Source organism: Zeus faber (assembly GCF_960531495.2).
Source record: "Zeus faber genome assembly, chromosome: 21".
Taxonomy (NCBI): Eukaryota; Metazoa; Chordata; class Actinopteri; order Zeiformes; family Zeidae; genus Zeus; species Zeus faber.
Window position 1 is genome coordinate 2,308,813 of NC_137208.1, and position 21,439 is coordinate 2,330,251.

The 21,439-nt window shown below is 43.1% G+C and overlaps 1 protein-coding gene across 2 annotated transcripts; it reads left to right on the forward strand.

Annotated features, from left to right (window-relative positions):
- The first annotated feature begins 147 nt into the window (after nucleotides 1–147).
- LOC307246347 (uncharacterized protein) lies at nucleotides 148–12,543 on the forward strand. Of its 2 annotated transcripts, none has more exons than XM_080022256.1 (11): nucleotides 148–249; nucleotides 806–871; nucleotides 1,703–1,905; nucleotides 2,698–2,790; nucleotides 5,147–5,257; nucleotides 5,630–5,740; nucleotides 6,009–6,132; nucleotides 7,305–7,558; nucleotides 8,733–9,214; nucleotides 10,922–10,977; nucleotides 11,172–12,543. In XM_080022256.1, the coding sequence occupies exons 2-11, from the start codon at nucleotides 814–816 to the stop codon at nucleotides 12,281–12,283; spliced, it is 2,604 nt and encodes an 867-aa protein (XP_079878382.1). In that variant the 5' UTR covers nucleotides 148–249; nucleotides 806–813; the 3' UTR covers nucleotides 12,284–12,543. The 2 variants fall into 2 exon arrangements, with proteins under 2 accessions (XP_079878382.1, XP_079878383.1); XM_080022257.1 differs by having other exon boundaries at nucleotides 11,175–12,543.
- Nucleotides 12,544–21,439: the final 8,896 nt, after the last annotated feature.

Below are 21,439 nucleotides of genomic sequence, written 5' to 3' on the forward strand. Positions count from 1 at the left end.
ATTACTATAATTATGGTTATTTCTATACATTTTTCCTGTGACGTCACCGCTACATTCTTCTAGCGGCGCTTAAGCCGGAAGTGACGACGTCGGAACCGCTGAACCCGGAAATGACGCGTGGTTCTCCGCCGTGGTCGGGTGGGAGCCCTCAGCCCCGGGACACTTCCAAGTTGTGACGTCGAGTTTAATCATCGGTCTAAAGTTGAAACTTTCCCCCGTTTGAGAACCTGAATGGCGGCTCCCGACAAGGTTCTTTTAAAATGTTTCTTTCATATCTTACTGCCGTTTTGCAGCTGTATCTAACTAAGCTGTTAGCCATGCTAGCTAGCCGCTTCTCAGGGTTCAGTGGCAGCTCGATCATTTTTTTATTTCAAACATCTATGAAACAATACAGGTGAAACGTGGCGAGTAACCTAAATAAAACCTAAATGATTAGGTTGTATAGGTGAAACTTTAATTATTTACATTCTGCAAATATTCACCAAACATAGATGTAATGTTGGGTTACCGCCCCCTGCTGTTACTGAATGGTATCACCTGTCTGTCTGTCTGTCTGTCTGTCTGTCTGTATACTGAATATATTGTGTATATCGGTGTGTTGGTGCCTATACTGAATATACTGTGTGTGTGTGTGTATTGGTGTCTACATACTGAATATGTTGTGTTGGTGTCCATATACTGAATTCTGTGTGTGTGTGTGTGTGTGTGTGTGTGTGTGTGTGTATTGGTGTCTCTATTCATAATATACTGTGTGTGTTTGTGTCTCTGTACTGAATATACCTGTGTGTGTGTGTGTGTGTTGCAGTCCGACAGATGAACAGGTCTTTCCAGCACCCCTTGGATCACATGGATGCGCAGCTTTTCTCTGCAGGTCGGTGATTTAACTGTTGTTTTCGCAACACTTTACTATTAAATGGTGAAATGCATTGTTATGAAATGACAGTGTTACGACTCTTTCTTTCGCTCCATTTTATATATATTTTTTTCATATCCACTCTGCACCACCTCATCACCACCTGCACAGACTGTGTGTGTGTGTGTGTGTGTGTGTGTGTGTGTATCTATTTTTTTTTTTCCTGCATTTAGACTTCAAATTGTTGATACAGAGGATTATTGAGGTCAGTTTTCTTTGGACCAATTTTTTTACGACTTTTTTTCTATAATGTATATCGCCAATATTTTCTTATTTTCTAGATAATTTATTGGATTATTCTTTATGCATTTTCCTTTCAGTTTTTTGTATAATGCCATTTTTTGATTTTTATTTTTCGTTGTTTCTATAATAGTATATTTATATTATTATTTCTTTGTACTTTATTTTGTGTTACGTATTATATGTCTGTCTCTTTCATCTGTCTCGTCAAAGAACATCGAATTAAAGTAAACATAATAATAATAATAATAATCAAAGAGAAGAGAGATAAACGTGCAGATAAAATAAAGAAACATAGGTAAAACAGTGAATCAAAAGACTAAATATAAATATATTATGACATAAAATATAAATAAAAACATGTATGTTAACTTGAATAAAACCACTACATACACATACTAAAAGTATGTGTTATGAAGAGATGGAGCGCTTCTCGGGCAGGTGGAGGATTCAGGCGTGGATCACTTGGTTTGTTTGGTTCAGGTTTATGATAGGCTAGCGCTCCCTTTAGCGGTAAAACGACATGATGAGCTGTGTTTCCTCGTCCAGGCTCCCTACTGCCCCTGCCGGCCCTCCGCCTCCTGGTTCCCCCTCTGCAGCTCATCAGCGCCTCCACATGGTGGGTGGTGCAGCAGCGTGACGTCCTGCACTACTGGGCGGTTGCCGACTTCGTTTCCATGGTGATGGAGAGCGTCCCCGAGCTGCTGCTCCACAAGCACTGGACCCAACTCTGTCTGGGCCTCCGGGCCAAGGTGGGCGGCCACGTTGGTTTTTCTTTCAATTCCATCTAAATCGCTCTACTTCCAGTTTCTAGTCCCTTACTTCCTGTTTTAGTCTCATACTTCCTGTTTCTAGCCCCTTCTTACTAGTCCTTTACCTCCTGTTTCTAGACTCTTACCTCCTGTTTGTCGCTTCCTGTTTCTAGTCACCTCTTACTCATCTGTTACTTCCTGTTTCTAGTCTCTTACTTCCCGTCTCTAGTCTTTGACTTCATGTTTCTCGTCTCTCACTTCACGTCACTTTCTTCCTCTTGCTAATCTCCTACTTCCTGTTTCTAGTCTCTTGATTCTGTTACCCCTCTATTACTTGCTGTCTCTACTCGCTTGCTCCCTGTTTCAACTCTGACTTCATATATACAGTCTCTTAGTTGCTGTTTCTAGTCTTACACTCCCTTTTTCCAGTCGCTTTCCTCCTTATTCCAGTCTCTGTCTTCCTGATTCTAGTGATTTACTTCCTGTTTGTAGTCTTTCTTCCTTTTTGTAGTCTCTTTCTTCCATTTTCTACTCTCTTAATTCCTGGGTCTACACTTGTGCAAAGAATCAATGAAACCATGAAAACACCTGATGAAATGCAGAGTTTGCTTCCATTTATTTTAGAAACAGTGTCTGACGACGATGTGACTTTCCCTTTTTCAGAAATGAGTCTTAAACATTTGCCCCATAGGACGACGTTGATGCACAGTGATGAGCTGTTTTCAGTGTGTTGGCGTTGACAAACTGATCGGGAAGTTCCTGGGTTTTGAATATTTGTGTTTTGCTGTGCAGTACGTTTTGGAGCTCTGTCGCACTGAGGGGCTACCGGACGCCGACCTGGTGACATCACACCTGGACAAGGTGAAAGCCCCGCCCCCAGGACAGGTAAGGGGGACTTGAACATCTTGTAACACTTCCTTCAATACAGAATTTTGCATAAATATCACTCAATCATGTATTTTTTTTAAATAAACATTTATAGAAAAAAATGCTGAGATGTTGTTTGAGTTCTTCATAATGACGTTAATAATTGATAATTAATTTTTTTCTTTTCTATATTTTATCACATTTTGGTATAGATGCCTATTTCTATCTATCTATCTATCCATCTATCCATCTATCTATCTATCTATCTATCTATCTATCTATCTATCTATCTATCTATCTATCTATCTATCTATCTATCTATCTATCTAGCTCTATCAGTCTATCTAGCTGTCTCCATATATCTTTCTGACTCTCTCGCCATATCTTTAGAAACATGACTGTTTCAATGCTGAGATGTTGTTTTGGTTCTTCATAATAATAATAATAATCATTATTATTAATAATAATAATTAATAATGAGATCAGATGTCGTATTTACTAATTCAACTGAACTGTACTACATTGAAAATAGTATTATACACCAATCAGCCACAAGATTTAAACTACCTGCCTAATATTGTAGCTCCCCATAGTGCCGCCAAAACAGCTGTGTCCTGTGGTATCTGACACCAAGACGTTAACAAGCAGATTCTTTAAGTCCTGCCATACCCCTTTCCCACTGAACCAAAAAAAAAAAGAATAACACCAGCTAACATCCAGCTTTTGTCACCAGTGGGAAAGGAAAAACCCAGGGACTCAGTTCTGGATGCTGGCGCATAAATAGACAGGATTATCTGTGTATCATTCCATCATTTCATATCCATTTAGAATCCAAACCCAAAATCTATGGACTTTTCCCACACAGGGGGCCATGAAATGTTGTAATCCCACCGTTGAGACCATAGTAGAAAACCCCCACACTCCCCACCTGGCTCCGAGCCACTCCAGCACCGCCCCTTTTCCTGCGTGTTTCCTGACGCTGAACGTGACACACCAGAAAAAACAGCATTTCTCCTGCCAATGGGAAAGGGGTGAATCCTCTATTTTAAGAGGGTTTACTAAAATAACGGTACAAGTTGCAAGGTGTGGCCCCCATAGATCGGGCCTGTTGTCCGAACACATCCCGCAGATGCTCCATCGGATTGAGATCTGGGGAATTTAGGGGCTAAGTCAACACCTTGAACTCTGTGTCATGTTCCTCAAACCATTCCAGAACAATGTTTGCAGTGTGGCAGGATGCATTATCCTACTTAACGAGGCCAATGCCATCAGGGAATACCATTGCCATGAAGGGGTGTACTTGGTCTGTAACAATGTTAAGGTAGGTGGTAGTAGGTGTCAAAGTAACATCCACATGAATGCCAGGACCCAAGGTTTCCCAACAGAACATGGCCCAGAGCATCACACTACCTCTGCCAGCCTCCTTCTTCCCATAATACATTCTGGTGCCATCTCTGACCCTGGTAAACCGCACACACGCACCTGGCCATCCACACGATGTAGAAGAAAAGGTGATTCATCAGACCTCCACCTTCTTCCATGGTCCAGTTGTGACGCAGACGTGTCCATTGTAGGTGCTTTCAGGAGTGGACAGGGGTCAGCATGGACACTGTGAGCTCCCATACGCAGCAAGCTGCCATGCACTGTGTGTTCTACACCTTTCTATCACAGCAACATTCACTGTTTCAACACTTTGTGCTGCAGTCGTTCTTCTGGTGGATCCAACCAGACGGACTAGACTTCACTCTCCATGTGCATCAATGAGCCTTGGGCCCATGACCCTGTGGCCGGTTCAGCGGTCGTCCTTCCTTGGACACTTTTAGTAGGTAGTAACCACTGGAACAGCCACAAGACCTGTGCTTGTGGAGATGCTCTGACCCAGTCGTCCAGCATCACAATGTGCTCCTTGTCCCTCCGCTGCTTCAACTCCAACAACTGTTCACTTGCTGCCTCATATAATAATAACATATAACACACTATATATATATATATATATATATATATATATATATATATATATATATAATGGATAACACTATTTCATAATAATAAAATCTTACAGTGTGTATGTATGTGTGTGTGTATATATATGTGTGTATATATATATATATATATATATATATATATATATATATATAATAGTAATAATATATCACACTCTTTGACAGGTGCCACTGGAATAAGATGATTAATGTTATTCACTTCACCTGTCGGTGCTTTTAATGTTGTGGCTGATCGGTGTATATGTATCTTACACATATTAAACTTTCAATGGATTCTGTTATTTACATTGATTCGTATTCAGTCACTGAAAGGGATCTGAAAATGGTGTCTAAAGGTCTTAAAATGATGTGTGTTGTCCCCTGTACTGTAGGAGGTGGAGGTGGAGGTGGATGAGGAGGAGGTGGAGCGGCTCCGGTCCAGTTTCGTGGAGCTGGTCCACACTCTGCTCAAAGACCCAGATGAAAAGCAAAACTTTTTCTCTGTGAGTCTTCTGTCGTTCAGCAGTTTGTGAACATGTCAACATTCACATGCCTTGTTTTGGGAGTTCCTCCTTTTTAATAGGTGAGGGTTTTTTGCAAGTCCAAAATAATAATAACAGGAGGAAGAACAGAAATATTTTACGTAACAATTTCAGTCTGATATAGAAATAAAATATTTTAATTCCCTTTGTTTTTCTGTAATAAAGGGACTTTAACTGAAGCTTATCTCCATATTTTATTTTATTAAAATGTTATGGGTTTAAGTATTAATATTATCTAATACAAGCAGTATTCATTTGCTTTTAAGTAGGTATAATAACCCTGGATATGAAAATGATCTGTCTGTTTATATCTGTAATGTTGTTCTAATGAAGGAGGTGTTTCCTGTCGAGTTTGGAGCGCTCTACGACAGCGACCTGCAGACGCTGTTTTGGGAGTTTCTCTGTCGACTCGCTCAGCTGCTGCCGACCCCTGACCTCCAGCAGGTCAGTGACATCATCACCTCACTTAGTGATGTCATCACTTCACCCAGTGATGTCATCTTCTCGCCCAGTGACATCATCACCTCGTATAGTGATGTTTCACTTTGTTTCATCGTTTCACTTAGTTATCTCATAACTTTACCCTGATTTTTTATTTTATTTTTTTCAAATATTCTTTCAAAAACAAACATGTGTATTGTTATAATAAATGCTTCTATATGCAAAGCACTTAGGACAGAAAAAAATTACTTCTCTTATTCTATCACTACAGACGGCCTCGTGGCTGGGTGGGGTCCCCACGGTCCTGGACGACTGTGTGCGCTCTGTGTCACAGCCCGCCGACCTGAAGACTTTACTGCAGCACCACAAACGCCTTGGCAGCTTGGAGCAACACGGTGAGACACAGTTGCCATGCTTTTAAAAGAGCAACAATCAGGTTCAAAGGTTCAATCCTTATCATATTTACAATTTTGGGCTTGTGGATAAGATGGTTGGTAAAAAAAAACCAAAAAAAAAAACTTTTTCCAGGTAGAAAGGGCAAAAATACAGGAGGAATGTGTGATTTAAGTTCTCAGGTTAAAAGGAACAGTTTTGTACATCTGGGCGAGGACGTCACAGGGGGCGTGGTCTCTCTGCCACAGCACAGTAGCAGGGTGCTAGTCATTTGCAGATCAGTCACATGGTTCCAAAAATATTTAGGATTCTGAAGTGCGTATGTAGGATTTATTATTTAGAAGTAAAGAGTATATACAGAAAGATTCCAGTTTTTACAAAACAAAGTTGTTGTTTTTTTTCATTCAAGTAGGAAACAAAGGAAAACAAATAAATCTAAAATAAAATGAAAACACACCCTGTCTTTCTAGGTGGGTTTCTAGGTTCTCTCTAGGTGGGCGTGGCTAATTCCATTACAAATGAGTTTATCTGTTATTCTAAGTTACAAAAAAATTGTATATGAATTAATAATTGTTAAATGGGAATAATAGCAGCTATTATTCTCCTTTTGAACAAGTTAATATAGGTGTCTGAGGTCCTAAAACATGTTGTTGAAGGTCAGATTATGCATTCTAGACATTCTAACATGCCTCTAAACCATCTTGTTCCAGGATGCTCTGTTTCAGTGAGAGGAGCCTCCCTCCTGAGGCCCCTAGTTCTGTGACCCAGTGGGGTTTGAGCTTCACTTATGGGTTTTGTTGTATTTACTCCATAACTTTTGCTGATTTCACCTCACCAATCTACCAAAATCTGTTTCTGAAAAAAAATTTGAGGCGAGAAATAATAAATCCAGTTGTGGAATCTTGACTCATATTAGATCTACAAAGCCTTATTCTCCAGCCTGGCTGAGGTAACCCAGATGGGGGGGTCGTTATAATTCTACTGAGGCCCCAAGTGAAGTAGGAAGGGATCGCAAATCTGAACGGTTGCGTTTTCTGAGATAGACAGCTCACAAAAAACAGACTAAGGACTAATACTGTAGGTCCCCTTTAAATGGAATTGCTCGATCACCTCTTCACATTCATTCTTTGGGGACGCCGACCTGCAAGTTTCTTCTTGGTGTGTCCCCGTGCAGTTCCTCCTTCCTCGATGGGCGACCACATCTTGGCCTCGCTGTCCAGCGCCCCCCCCCACAACCGCTCCCGTCCGTCCGGTCTTCTCCAGGGCGACGCCCCCCTCGACGCCGCCGCCGCGGTGGTGGAAATGGTCACGGTGACCGACTACGCGGAGGTGGAGCTGGGTACGAGCGGGGAGGTGCCGGGGCTGATGGGAGCGCAGTACTTTGAAGGAGTGGAGGGGAGGGAGACAAAGGATGAAGAGGAGGAGGAGGTAGGAGGCAAACCATGTGGTTAATGTGGAAATTAGATTTAGGGTAGTAAGTTGTTAAAGGGGACCTGTTATGCTTTTCTTTATTTTCTGTCATATATATAATGTTCCAGTGTGGCGTGTTCATAGCCGGTGTGGTCAAAGTGTCAAATAATGAGGTAAACTGATGACAAAGTAATGTCTGTGAACAAAACGCTCAGGATTCCCACCACTCTGAACGCACTGTTTCCAAAGGTTTTTTCTCTTCTCTGCATGAGCTGACGTCAGCGGGTCACGGATTTCTTTATACGGTCGTCTGCTCCACAAACAAAACCAATAAAAACAGTGTGTAGTTATTGTAGATGTATTTATTTGTTTTATTTTATTTTCTGACGTTAACGTGAAAATAAATCCCTGCGTACGAGAGTCGCGGTGCGGTGTCCGTTTCCACGAGCCTGGAGCACGGCAACCAAAGTGGGAACAAACTTTTTCTGAGAAATCTGGGCATCAGGAGGGTCGGTCTACCCACTGATCAGCTCATTTTCAGACAGGGTGCATTGGACACATGTTAGAGTGGCGCTAATGCATAATAATCTGATAATCTGGTATTTTCAGCAAAAGCCATGTTTGGGGGCCTTAGAGACTATATTAACTTGTGTAAAAAGGAGCATAATAGGTCTCCATTAATGTTGATAAAAGTATTACAGGAAGGATGTTGTCACTCCCAAGAAAAGCCAAAAATATACACTTTAAATAGATTATAAACACAGGCCCAACAATAACAGTTGCCCAGGGCACCCAGATTGGGAACATTGTAAACCATCCTGTGTCTGGTGGCCCTGTTGTCAACCACTTTTAACATGTTAAAAATAAGTGTGATACAGTATACCTCCATGTTTAGAAACTCGTGGCTAGGAAAGTGAGTTTTCCACATGAATATTATTGGATTATAATTACACAGGATCATTAGCACTTATTTATAAAATGTTTAAATTTCAGCATTTTGTCAGTCTTGGCAACCAACAGAACTGATGAAACAGCTGTCCAGGTAAACAATAAGGCAACAAAATGACCTAATAACCAATATGGTTGAAAATGACCCAAATCTGGTTGCCAGGGGCAACTGGGCATGAAGTCACCGCAGCAGAATAATAAGATAAGTATAATAATCCATTTATCCATGTTGTGCCCCCTGCAGTCGGAGGGTGACCCTGCAGACACTCCCCCCAGGGCAGCGGCTCCCGTCCCGCTGCGCCCCCCGTCCGGTCTCCACGACTGCCCCGACTGCCTCAAGACCTTCCGCTTCACGTCGTCGCTGACGGCCCATCGCGTGGTGCACACAGGTGAGCGGCCGCATCGCTGCGCCCACTGCGGCCGCAGCTTCTCCTTCCGCCAGTCGCTGGACCGCCACAAGCACACACACGCCCGCCACCCACCGCCTGAGCAGCAGGGGGCACCAGAGGGCGGCGTAAACCTTGCGGAAAAGAAAGAAGAGCCCTTTGTTGTTGCTCTGGTCCCGCAACTGGTGGACCAGGTGGTTTCCATGGTAACGGTTAGAACAAGCGGTCGCCAACGCAAACCCTCCATGAAGGTCCGGGCGATGGATTCAGGGGAGAAAGCCCCGGCTCCCAGGAAGAGGCCGGCGGAGACGGCGGAGCGGCCGGAGCGACCTTTCAACAGGTAGAACCACCAACACACGACAACAACAAACAGGAACTTTATATAAATATACCTATGGAGAGTCGGAGACAGCATGTCAATAAGCCCCGCCCCTCGGTGATGCGCCTCGCCCCTTTGTGATACGGGATATCCATATCAGATTGGGATTTTTGTACGCCTCCTTGCTGCGCCTGTTTTGAGGTTGTACGTCCGTCCGTCCGTCCCATTCCTGTGTTTGAGATATCTCAGGCACAAATGTCCACTTGGACTCACAGATGAACAGATTAGAATTTGGTGGTCACTGTGACCTCACAAAACACGTTTTGGGGCATAACTCAAGAATTCATACACTTATTGTTAGGGCTGTACCCAGCTCAGAATTTTGTCAGTCTAATCGGATTTGGCTGTTGGGTACCGACCGACCCGGTGTTAAACGGGCCCCGGGACTAAATTATTAAAGCGCGTGGTATCAATCAACTCTGACGTTACCTGTTGTCACAATATTTTGGAGAAATTTAGAAAATCAATCTTTTGTATTTTTGGCTATACAACCCATTTCTAACTTGGGATAAGATGGAGATATTCGTCAAAGAAGCATTTTCACTATTATCGGAAGAGACATCTCTCCTCCCTCTCTCTCTTTCTCTCGCTCCATCGCCAGAGATGGAGATCTGTGCGAGGAGGGCATGGCCGGCTCCCTCCGGCTGCCTCTCACACACACACAAGGAGACGAGGGCACAGATTCAAGATTCAAGAGGTTTATTTTGCACCTCGACCGCTCCCTCTCCACACGTAATGCGCAGAAAATAAAGCAGTGTTGCAGAGTTGTTAAAATCGTAACGATACCCATCCCTACGGAGTCCCGCCTCCACACTGTTTTTAATTGTTTTATTTGGAGGAACGGCGATCGGGACGCACGGAGAGCCATGTCCCATTCAAACATGTAAAAATATCTTTATGATTCCTCATTGAAATGTTATCCCTGTGCATTTTGTAAGCTTCTGTCTGTTTTATCCTGTTATTGTAATAAACACTGACTGACAAAACAAAACAAAAACAACTGCTCGAGTTGAAGAATCTCAGTTGACTGACGGGTTGCCGACTGATGATTCGACCCCACTTTCAGTGGGGAAGTACTAATTTTATGGCAAAATTTCACACAAATGTCTAATCTAATAGGATAAAATGAAGCAATGATGTTTTATATCCAAAAGCTCAAAGGTCAACTTTCCTGTGACATGATAATGTTCTGCAAAACTTTTCTGGCCATTATTCAACACCATAACTCAAGAACAAGTGGAGATTGTGACCATATTTCATATTTGGTCGGATACTGAATTGGTGACACTAATCTTATGAAAACTGCAACTTGACTGGTTGGCTGAGGCGTACAACCGCGACGCGCTAATTCTACTTTACTCGTGTGTCAAATTCGGATCGATTGGGAAGTCACTGTTTTATCACAACTTGACTTAAGACTAAATAGACCACTAGGGGGCGAGGGGGGTTTTGAAAGTTGGATCTGTTTTTCAGAATTGGTTTCAAGCCGGCTTTAGGTTACGCATTGACGCCATTTTTAATGTATTTACTGTTTTACTCACTCTTGGGATATCACAGCTGTAAGAGAACTGTTGTAAAAATGACATTTTGTCTGAGTATTGTTGTGATTTATGTTAATATATATATATATATATATATATATAAATTGTTTAACTCTGTATTTTTCAGTTCAGAGCATTCCTATGGATCCGTCGTTCCCATGGTTACTAAGCACGAGGCAGCAGGTAAGAACTGTTAGAAAAACCTGCTTCATGAGACAATACTACATTGATCTCAAGACATTTTTCTTTGTAAAGCACGTAATGTAACGTAGTCACAAAGATGTGGGAATATTTTCGTAGAAAGGTAGCAAATGTATATTTTCACTTGGGACTATTTTCTGTATTTTGGTGCCTCATCTTTCCTCCTCCTGTTCCAGCAGCCTCCTCTGGCTCCGTCCCCCAGACCAACGCCCCTCCGCTACAGCTCCTCCCCTCCGACGGACGCTTTTCCTGCTCCGACTGCGACAAGAGCTTCCGCTTCCGCTCGCTGCTGCTCGCACATGGCCGCGTGCACAGTGGTGAGCAGCCATACGCGTGCACACTCTGTGGCCGCCGCTTTTCCTTCAAGCAGTCGCTGCAGCGCCACCAGCGGACGCACGGGGACGGCCGGCAGCATCCCTGTCCCGTCTGCGCCCGCCGCTTCAGCTCGCTCCCCGCCTGCCGCCGCCACCAGACTGTGCACGCCGACCGACACGGGGAGTTCCCGTGCACAAGCTGCGAGCGCACGTTCCGTCGAAAGTCGACGTTGGTGCGACACCTGAAGACGCACGAACAAACGGGCGTCGCCGCTAGCACCGACTTGGCCCCAGAGCGTCCATATGCGTGCGGCTGCGGAAAGAGCTTCGGCCACAAGGCGGCACTGGCGGCTCACCGCCGCACACACGCCACAGAGCGCCCGCACCGCTGCACGCAGTGTGATAAAGCCTTCCTGCGGCGGCAGGGCCTGCGCAGCCACATGCGTGTGCACTCCCCAGACATGCCATTCTCCTGCCGCTTCTGCGGCAAACGCTTTAAGCGCCAGCGCAACATGCGCACGCACGAGCGCGGCCACACACGTGAGGGTGTGTTCTGTTGTGCCCGCTGCGACCGCAGCTTCGTGTACAAGGCAACGCTGACGCGCCATGAGCTGATGCACTCAGGCGAGCGGCCGTTCCTGTGCAGTGACTGCGGCAAGCGCTTCCTGTCGCATGCCGAGCTGCTGAAGCACCAGCGCTTTCACTCCGGGCTGCGGCCGTTCAGCTGCGACACCTGCGGCCGCAGCTTCACACAGAGCTGCTACCTGACGCTGCACCTGCGCCGCCACAGCGGGGTGCGGCCTTATGCCTGCGACGACTGCGGCAAGAGCTTCCTGAGCGCCGACCGCCTCAAGAGGCACCGGCGCACGCACACAGGCGAGAGGCCGTACGTGTGCACGGTGTGCGGGAAGCGCTTCGGCCAGTCGCACCACCTCAAGGTGCACCAGCGCACGCACCTGCACGGCTCTGGGTGAACTGGCGGAGGAACTTCAACAGGAAGGTCAGATGCTCTGCTGGAGTAGCAGCAGCAAAATGATCACTAGTGAGAGAGCGTTCAGTAACGTCTGTTTGTATCCAAGTTCCACTGTTACCTCCCTGACTATAGCAGACACTGAATCAGATCTAATCAATAAGAATATTAATCTGATTGGATCCAGGAACTGAATCTGATCAAATGTATCAAACTGAGGATCCTTGAATTGTGAACAGGACGAGAATCTTTGTTCCAGTGACAAAACTGTCAGATGTTTACTTTTGCTCATTTCAATTTTACAATTAAAACATCTAAACAAACATAAAACCACAAGGTTTTGGTCTTTTCTCAGTAGAGCTCTCGCTCTCCTAGACTGTCCCCTAGCTCCCCTAGCTTGGGACCATTTTCTATATTTTGGTGCCTCATCTTTCCTCCTTCTCTAGGTCCAGCAGCCTCCTCCCCTAGGCTTGTTTTAAAGCTGGATTTATATCAGTATTTATATATAAACTGGGATTCTTCAGGTCCAGCTCCTGGTGAGCCACATTGCGTGCCAGCCTAGCCCAGGTAAGTTGACCTGGACCTCCTGTCCCAGGTCCTGTGGAGGTCCAGATTCTGCTTGTGGTCCCAGGTTCTGCGGTGATCCAGGCTCTTCCGGGTGTCGGGACTTAGGCTCCAGGAAGGACAAGAACGCAGCTTGACGGACCAAACCATTGAGGTAATGGATGAATCACTCCACTCTATTGATTTATTAAACATCATACAACACTGTGCCAACATACTGCGTATGTACGTTCTCCGGTGTTTCCTACGTGTTTTGTTCTCACGTCTTTCTAAGTGTACCTACTGCTTCATGATTTTGTAGAGGGAGGGGATGCATCGACCAGATATTTGCCCTTCGTAGCATAATTGAACAGTGCCTGTAATGGCAGAGACAGATCTACATCAACTTTGTAGATTTCGAGAAGGCATTCGACAGCCTCCACCGAGACAGCCTCTGGGACATCTTAAGAATATAGGGGATCTCACAGCACATAGTGGACCTCATTAAGACCTTCTATGCTAACTTCACTTGTAGAGTGGGAAACGGTGGCCTCGCATTCCAGGTAAAGACGGGAGTAAGACAAGGGTGTGTGATGTCAGCGCTACTATGCAACATCGCTATCGACTGGGTGATGCGTCGGACAACAGAAGACCAAGCGGGAGGCATACGATGGACCCTCTTCTCAGCATTAGAAGACCTTGATTTTGCTGATGGCTTGGCTCTGGTCTCACACACACACACACACACACACACACGCATGCATGAGAAAACATCGAGTCTCAGTGACTTTGCACAACAAGTTGGCCTGAAGATAAACCAGAAGAAAACTGAAGTTACGCTAAACATCCCAATCCCCTTACCAATCCAAATAGATGATGGTAATAAAAATCTTCCTTCAACAGAGGAGTTCACCTATCTTGGAAGCACCGTAAGACATGATGGGGGAGCACACAGTGATATCAAGAACCGAATAAACAAGGCTAGGAATGCATTCAGAATGCTCAACAATGTATGGCAGAGTCAGCAATACAGCACCAAGACCAAACTCAAACTATATCAGAGCTGTGTCCTTTCCACCCTCCTGTATGGTTCGAATGCTGGAGAATGACAGGGAGTGACATCAAACAGCTGTCAGTCTTCCACACAAAAAATCTGAGAAGAATCTGTAGGATTTTTTGGCCCAACATAATATCTAACCAAGACCTATTTCATAGATGTCAGCAAGACAGCATGGATAATATCATTGCGAGACGGTGCTGGAACTGGATTGAGCATGGGATGAGGACAGAGCCAAACAGCATCCCAAAAGTAGCCCTACACTGGACACCAGATGGAGAAAGAAAGAGGACGACCCAAAACTACCAGGCATCGGATGATCAAGGATGAAATGAGAGCTATGAACTTGACCTGAGGAATTGTCCAGAAAACAGCCCAAAACAGACAGGAGTGGATAACCTTCGTTGCTGCCCTACATGTCAGAAGGCATAACGGGCAGTAAGTAAGTAAGTACTACTGCTTCATGCTACAATGTCGGAAAATAACATAAGCACACTGTCGAAAACGACATAGCACACTTGAAAAACTACATTTCAGGACCAGAATCAGGTTCATCTTTATTGCCAAGTAAGTTTACACATACAAGGAATTGGTCTTGGTGTTCGGTGCATACAGGAAACAAATATAACATAGAACAATAGGAAAACAATCTGTAGGTATACTGTATAAGAATATGTAAAATAAGGCTTTTTATTCATATTTTTGTTTTTTAAGAGCTGTACAGTTTGTGCAGGAATGTGCAAATGTTCAGAGTATGAGGTATAACACTGTGTATAACAGTATGTGCAATCTGCACATGGTTTCAGCAGCGTACCAGATGGTGATGCAGGATGTGAGGATGGACACAGTGATGGAGGTGGAGAAGATGGTCATGCTCCCACCTGGAGGCGGACTCATCCCCACCAGAGATGAGCCCAATGAGGGTGGTGTCGTCTGCAAATTTGAGGAGCTTGACATACTGGTGGCTGGAGGTGCAGCTGTTGGTGTACAGGGAGAACAGCAGGGAAGAAAGAAGGCAGCCTTGAGGGGAACCGGTGCCGATGGTCCGGGAGTCAGAGGCGTGTTTTTCCAAGCTTCACGTGCTGCTTCCTGTCAGACAGGAAGTCTGTGATCCACCTGCAGATGGAATCGGGCACGCTCAGCTGGGAGAGCTTGTGTTGCAGAAGAGCCGGGATGATTGTGTTGAAGGCGGAGCTGAAACCACAAGTAGAATCCTGGTGTAGGTTCCTGAGGAGTCCAGGTGCTGGAGGATGAAGTAGACAATACAACACTCACCAGCACAATGAGGCGATTGTACCAGGCTTCGACCTTTAACATTGTGTCGAAAAGGACATACTACACTGTGCCATAAAACAATATTTTGCACTATGCCGAAAAACAACATACCTACGGCCAAAAACAACACTACTCACAAAAAGTTTGGGATATTTGTCTTTCGGGTGAAATTTATGGAAAATGTAAAAAGTTCACCCTCCAGTGATATGATATGATGAAAGTAGAGCATTTAAGTAGAAGCATGCAATGGTGATTTCATCATCTCAAACAATTAATTGAAATAAAAGCCAACAACAGTGGTGGGTTTACCACAACAACAAGTGTCAACGTCTCAATAACTTGTCATGTGGCCTTGAGCATCAGTTACAGCTTGACAAGGACGTCTCATGCTGTTCACAAGTCGACTTATTGTCTGCTGAGGCCTGGCCCCCCACTCTTCTTGAAGGGGGCCCTCAGGTCATTGAGGTTGTGGGGCACAGAGTTAGGAGCCTCTACACGGCCACTCAGCTGATCCCATAGGTTTTCTATGGGATTCAGGTCTGGAGAAAGTGCAGGCCACTCCATTTGAGGTGCCCCAGTCTCCAGCAGCCGTTCCCTAATGATGCCACCTCCATGAGCTGGAGCGTTGTCCTCCATGAAGATGAAATGAGGCCTGTGTTGTTCATGCAGGGGCACAATGACTGGATGAATGATGTCATTCAGGTAGTATGGACTTGTCACTGCACCATTCACAAAGTGTAGGACAGTTCTGTATTGACCAGACACACCTGCCCACACTGTAACACCACCACCACCACCACTAAAGGCTAGTCTGGTGACAGTGGCTGATGCGTAGCGCTCTCCTTGACGTCTCCATCATTTCTGCTCAACATGAATGGACACCTGTTGTGAATTTTTCCGTTCAGCTCCTTGTTAGAGAACAGCAAATTGTGCAAAAAGTACTGAAACATTGGACATGTGCATTCAAAAGTTTAGAGAAGGTCAAATTAAGTTCACCTGTAAAGGTTATAGTGCATTTTATGTTCATCCTGAAATTTCACCTGAAAGCCCAATATCCCTAACTTTTTGTGAGTAGTGTATGTGCCAAAAAACAGCATTTTACACTTATGTCAAAAAACAACATTTTCACTAGGTCCAAAAAACAACATACTACACTGTCGAAAAACGACATACTACACTGTGCCGAAAAACAACATTTTGCACTATGTCTTAAATACACATACTACACTATGTTGAAAAACGACATACTACATTCTGCCGAAAAACATTTTAAACTGTCGAAAAACAACATACTCCACTATGTCGAATAGACATACGTCATTCTGCAAAAAAACACAAAAAAAGCCAACATACTACACTGTGCCGAAAAAATACCATTTTGCACTCTGTCCAAAAAACAACATACTACACTGTCCAAAAAGCAACAAATTACACTTTGTCCAAAATAAACATACTACACTGTACCGAAAAACGACATACTACATTCTGCCGAAATACATTTTACACTGTCGAAAAACAACATACTTCACTATGTCGAAAAAACGACATACTTCATTCTGCCAAAAAAACACTACGCTGTCGAAAAACGACATACTACACTGAAAAACATTTTACACTGTCAAAAAACAACATACTTCACTATGTCGAAAAAACTACATACTTCATTCTGCCAAAAAAACACTACGCTGTCGAAAAACAACATACTTCACTATGTCGAAAAAACTACATACTTCATTCTGCCAAAAAAACACTACGCTGTCGAAAAACGACATACTACACTGAAAAACATTTTACACTGTCAAAAAGCAACATACTACACTGCCGAAAGAAAAGCCTTTTTCACTGTGTCCAAAAAACAGCAAACTAGACTATATCAAAAAACAACATACTACACTGTGCCGAGAAACAACATTTAACACTATTTCGAAAAACGATATACTACACTGTTGAAAAATATTTTACAAGAAGTCAAAAAATTACATTCTACACTACGTCGAAAAACAACATTTTGCACTATGTCGAAAAACGGCATACTATACTGTGCGGAAAAACATTTTAAACTATGTCCAAAAAACAACATACTACATACACTGTGCTGAAGAACACCATTTTGCACGATGTCTAAAATACACATACTACACTATGGCCAAAAACAACATACTACATTCTGCCGAAAAATGACATCCTACACTATGTCGAAAAACGACATACTTCATTCTGCCAAAAAATCACTACACTATGTCTAAAATGACATACTACACTCTGCTGAAAAACATTTTGAACTGTCGAAAAACAACATACTATACTGTGCCAAAAAACATTTTGAACGATGTCCAAAAAACATAATACACTGTCGAAAAACATTTTACACTGTCAAAAAACTACATACTTCATTCTGCCCAAAAACCACATACTACGCTATGTCAAATAACAACATACTACACTGTTCCCGAAAAAAAACCCATTTTGCACTATGTCCAAAAAACAACATACAACACTGTCCAAAAGCAACATACTACACACAACAAAAACAAAAAAAAAAACATGCACACACCATGGTCTGACCAGCGATGGACACTCGTCACCAGGTCCCCGGGCGTCGACCAACGCTGCCCACTGCTCCTGGCTGAGCCCCCGGAGGAAGGACAAGCCAGGATGGTTCAATGCAGAGGAACCATTTCACCAGCACCATCAAGCATGTGTTGTGGTGTGTGTGTGCATGTGTTCTAGTGTGGTGTGTTGTGTGACAAGTAAAGATTATTCTTCTTCTTCTTCTTCTACACTGCTGAAAAACGACATACTACACTGTCAAAAAAACATTTTACACTAAGTCAAAAAATGATACTACACTGTGCCGAAAAACTTTTTGCGCTGTCTAAAAAACAACATACTTCACTATGTTGAAAAACGTCATACTACATTCTGCTGAAAAAATGACATAGTACACTGTGGAAAAACAACATACTACACTGCACCGAAAAACATTTTGCACTGTCTAAAAAACAAGATACTACATTCTGCCGAAAAACAACATACTTCACTATGTCGAAAAAGGACATACTACATTTTGCCGAAAAAATTACATCGTACACTACGTCGAAAAACAACATACTACACTGGGCCAAAAAACAACATTTAACACTATGTCGAAAAACAACATACTACACTGTGCCAAAAAACAACATTCTATACTGTGCCGAAAAACATTTTGAACTATGTCCAAAAAACATACCACACTGTCGAAAAACGACATACTACACTGTCGAAAAACGACATACTACACTGTCGAAAAACAACATACTACTCTGCCGAAAACATTTTAGACTGTCAAAAAAACATACTACACTGTGCCCAAAGAAAAACATTTTGCACTATGTCAAAAAATCTACATACTACACTACGTTGAAAAACGAAGTACTATACTGTGCCGAAAAACAACATTTTACACTGTCGAAAAATGTCATACTTCACTCTGCCAAAAACCCTACTACACCGTCAAAAAACATTCTACACTGTGCCGAAAAAAACCCTATTTTGCACTGTCCAAAAAACAACATACTACACTGCTGAAAAACGACATACTACACTGTCGAAAAACATTTTACACTAAGTCAAAAAATGATTCTACATTCTGCCGAAAAACGACATACTACATTCTGCCAAAAAACCACATTTTACACTATGTCGAAAAACCGCATACTTCATTCTGCCAAAAAAACATATACTACACTGTGCCGAAAAAAACCCCGTTTTGCACTATGTCCAAAAAACATACCGTCCAAAAAAAACATACCACACTGCTGCAAAACGACACACTACACTGTCGAAAAACGACATACTACATTCTGCCAAAAAACATTTTACACTATGTCAAAAAACCACATACATCATTCCGCCAAAAAACGACATACTACGCTCTGCCAAAAAACATTTTACACTGTCCAAAAAATGACATACTACACTGCTGAAAAACATTTTGCACTGTCCAAAAACAACATACTACACTGTCCAAAAACAACATACTTAATTCCTCCAAAAGACAACAAACTACACTATGTCGAAAAACGACATACTACACTGTCGAAAAACGACATAATACACTTTCACGAAAAACAACATTTTACACTGTCGAAAAACAACAAACGACACTGCGTCGAAAACCACATACTACAATCTGCAGAAAAACATTTTACACTGTCCAAAAAAACTACTCTGCCGAAAAACAACATTTTGCACTGTCCAAAAAACACCATTTTACACTATGTCGAAAAATGACATACTACACTATGCCGAAAAACAACATTTTACACTATGTCCAAAAGATTACATAATACACTGTGTTGAAAACCAACATTTTACACTAAGGCAAAAAATGACATACTACACTGTGGCAAAACACGACATACTACACTGTGGCAAAAATCATTTTACACTATGTCGAAAAAGGACATACCTCATTCTGCCAACAAACAGCATACTACACTGTCGAAAAACGACATTTTGCACTGTCCAAAACAACATACTACACTGTCAAAAAACGACATACTACACTGTGCCAAAAACATTTTGTACCATGTCCAAAATACTACATACTACACTGTGCCTAAAAACAACATTTGGCACTGTCATTAACGACATTTTACACTAAGTCAAAACACTACATACTACACTGTGGCAAAAAACATTTTACACTGTCCAAAAACAACATTCTACGCTATGTCAAAAACAACATTGTTTACTGTCCAAAAAACACCATTTTACACTACGTCGAAAAACGACATTTATACTATGTCCAAAAACGACATACTGCACTGCACCGAAAAACAACATTTTACACTATGTCGAAAAGATTACATAATACAGGGTGTCGAAAAAACACATTTCCAGCTATTTCCAAAGGACCACATACTAGACTGTGTTGAAAACCAACATTTTACACTAAGGCAAAAAATAACATACTACACTGTGCCAAAAAACGAAATACTACACTGGAAAAAATCATTTTACACTATGTGGAATAATGACACACTTCATTCTGCCAAAAAACAGCATACTACTACACTGTGGCAAAAAACATTTTACGCTATGTCGAAAAACAACATACTACACTGTGCCTTAAAACATTTGACACTAAGTCAAAAGTGACATCCTACGCTATTTCAAAAAACAACATACTATATACTAAGTCGGAAACATTTTATTTTGTCGAAAAATGACGTACTACACTGTGCCAAGAAAAAACATTTTACACTATGTCAAACACTATATACTACACTGTCGAAAAACAACATTTCAGGACCAGACTCATTCATTTTTATTGCCAAGTAAGTTTACACATACAAGGAATGTCTTGGTGTTCAGCGTTTACAGGAAACAAACGTAAAATTTAAAACAATCTGTAAATATATGAGAACATTTAAAATCAGGCTTTTTATTCATTTATTTTTTAATAAAGCGCTGTACAGTTTCTGCAGTAATGTTCAAATGTTCAGAGTATGAGGTATAACAGAATGTGAATGGGCATGGATTATTGTCCAGAAGAATGTGCATTAATGTGACACATTGACATATCCATTCAATTCAAGGTGCACTGTAGTACCCTGTAGTGTCAATGGGGGGCCTTGTTGATGAGTCACTTGCAGACGTAAAGAAACTTGTTGTGGCGAGAGGTTTTGGTGTTGGTGGAGCAGCCTCCTGCCAGAGGGAAGAGTTTCAAACAGTTTGTGTCCGGGGTGCGAGGGGTCAGACACCATCTTACCTGCACACCTCAGGGTCCCTGAGCCGTACAGGTCCTGGAGAGATGGCAGATTGCAGCCAATCACCTTCTCAGCAGAGCGAATGACACGCTGCAGTCTGCCCTTGGATGCAGCAGCGAACCAGATGGTGATGGAGGAGGTGAGAATGGACTCAATGATGGAGGTGTAGAAGTGCACCATCATCGTCTCTGGCAGGTTGAAGTTCCTCACCTGACGTAGGAAGTACTTCCTCCGCTGGGCTTTCTTGACGATGGAGCAGATGTTCAGCTTCCACTGGAGGCCCTGGGAGATGATGGTTCCCAGGAAGCTGCAGGACTCCACAGAGTCGACTGGGGAGTCACACAGGGTGATGGGGGTGATGGGGGTGAGTGGGGCTGCGTTCTTCCTGAGGTCCACAGCCACTCTCCACTGTCTTCACAGCGTCGAGCTCCAGGTTGTTCTGGCTGCACCAGGTCACCAGATGGTCAAGCTCCCACCTGGAGGCGGACTCATCCCCACCAGAGATGAGCCTAATGAGGGTGGTGTCGTC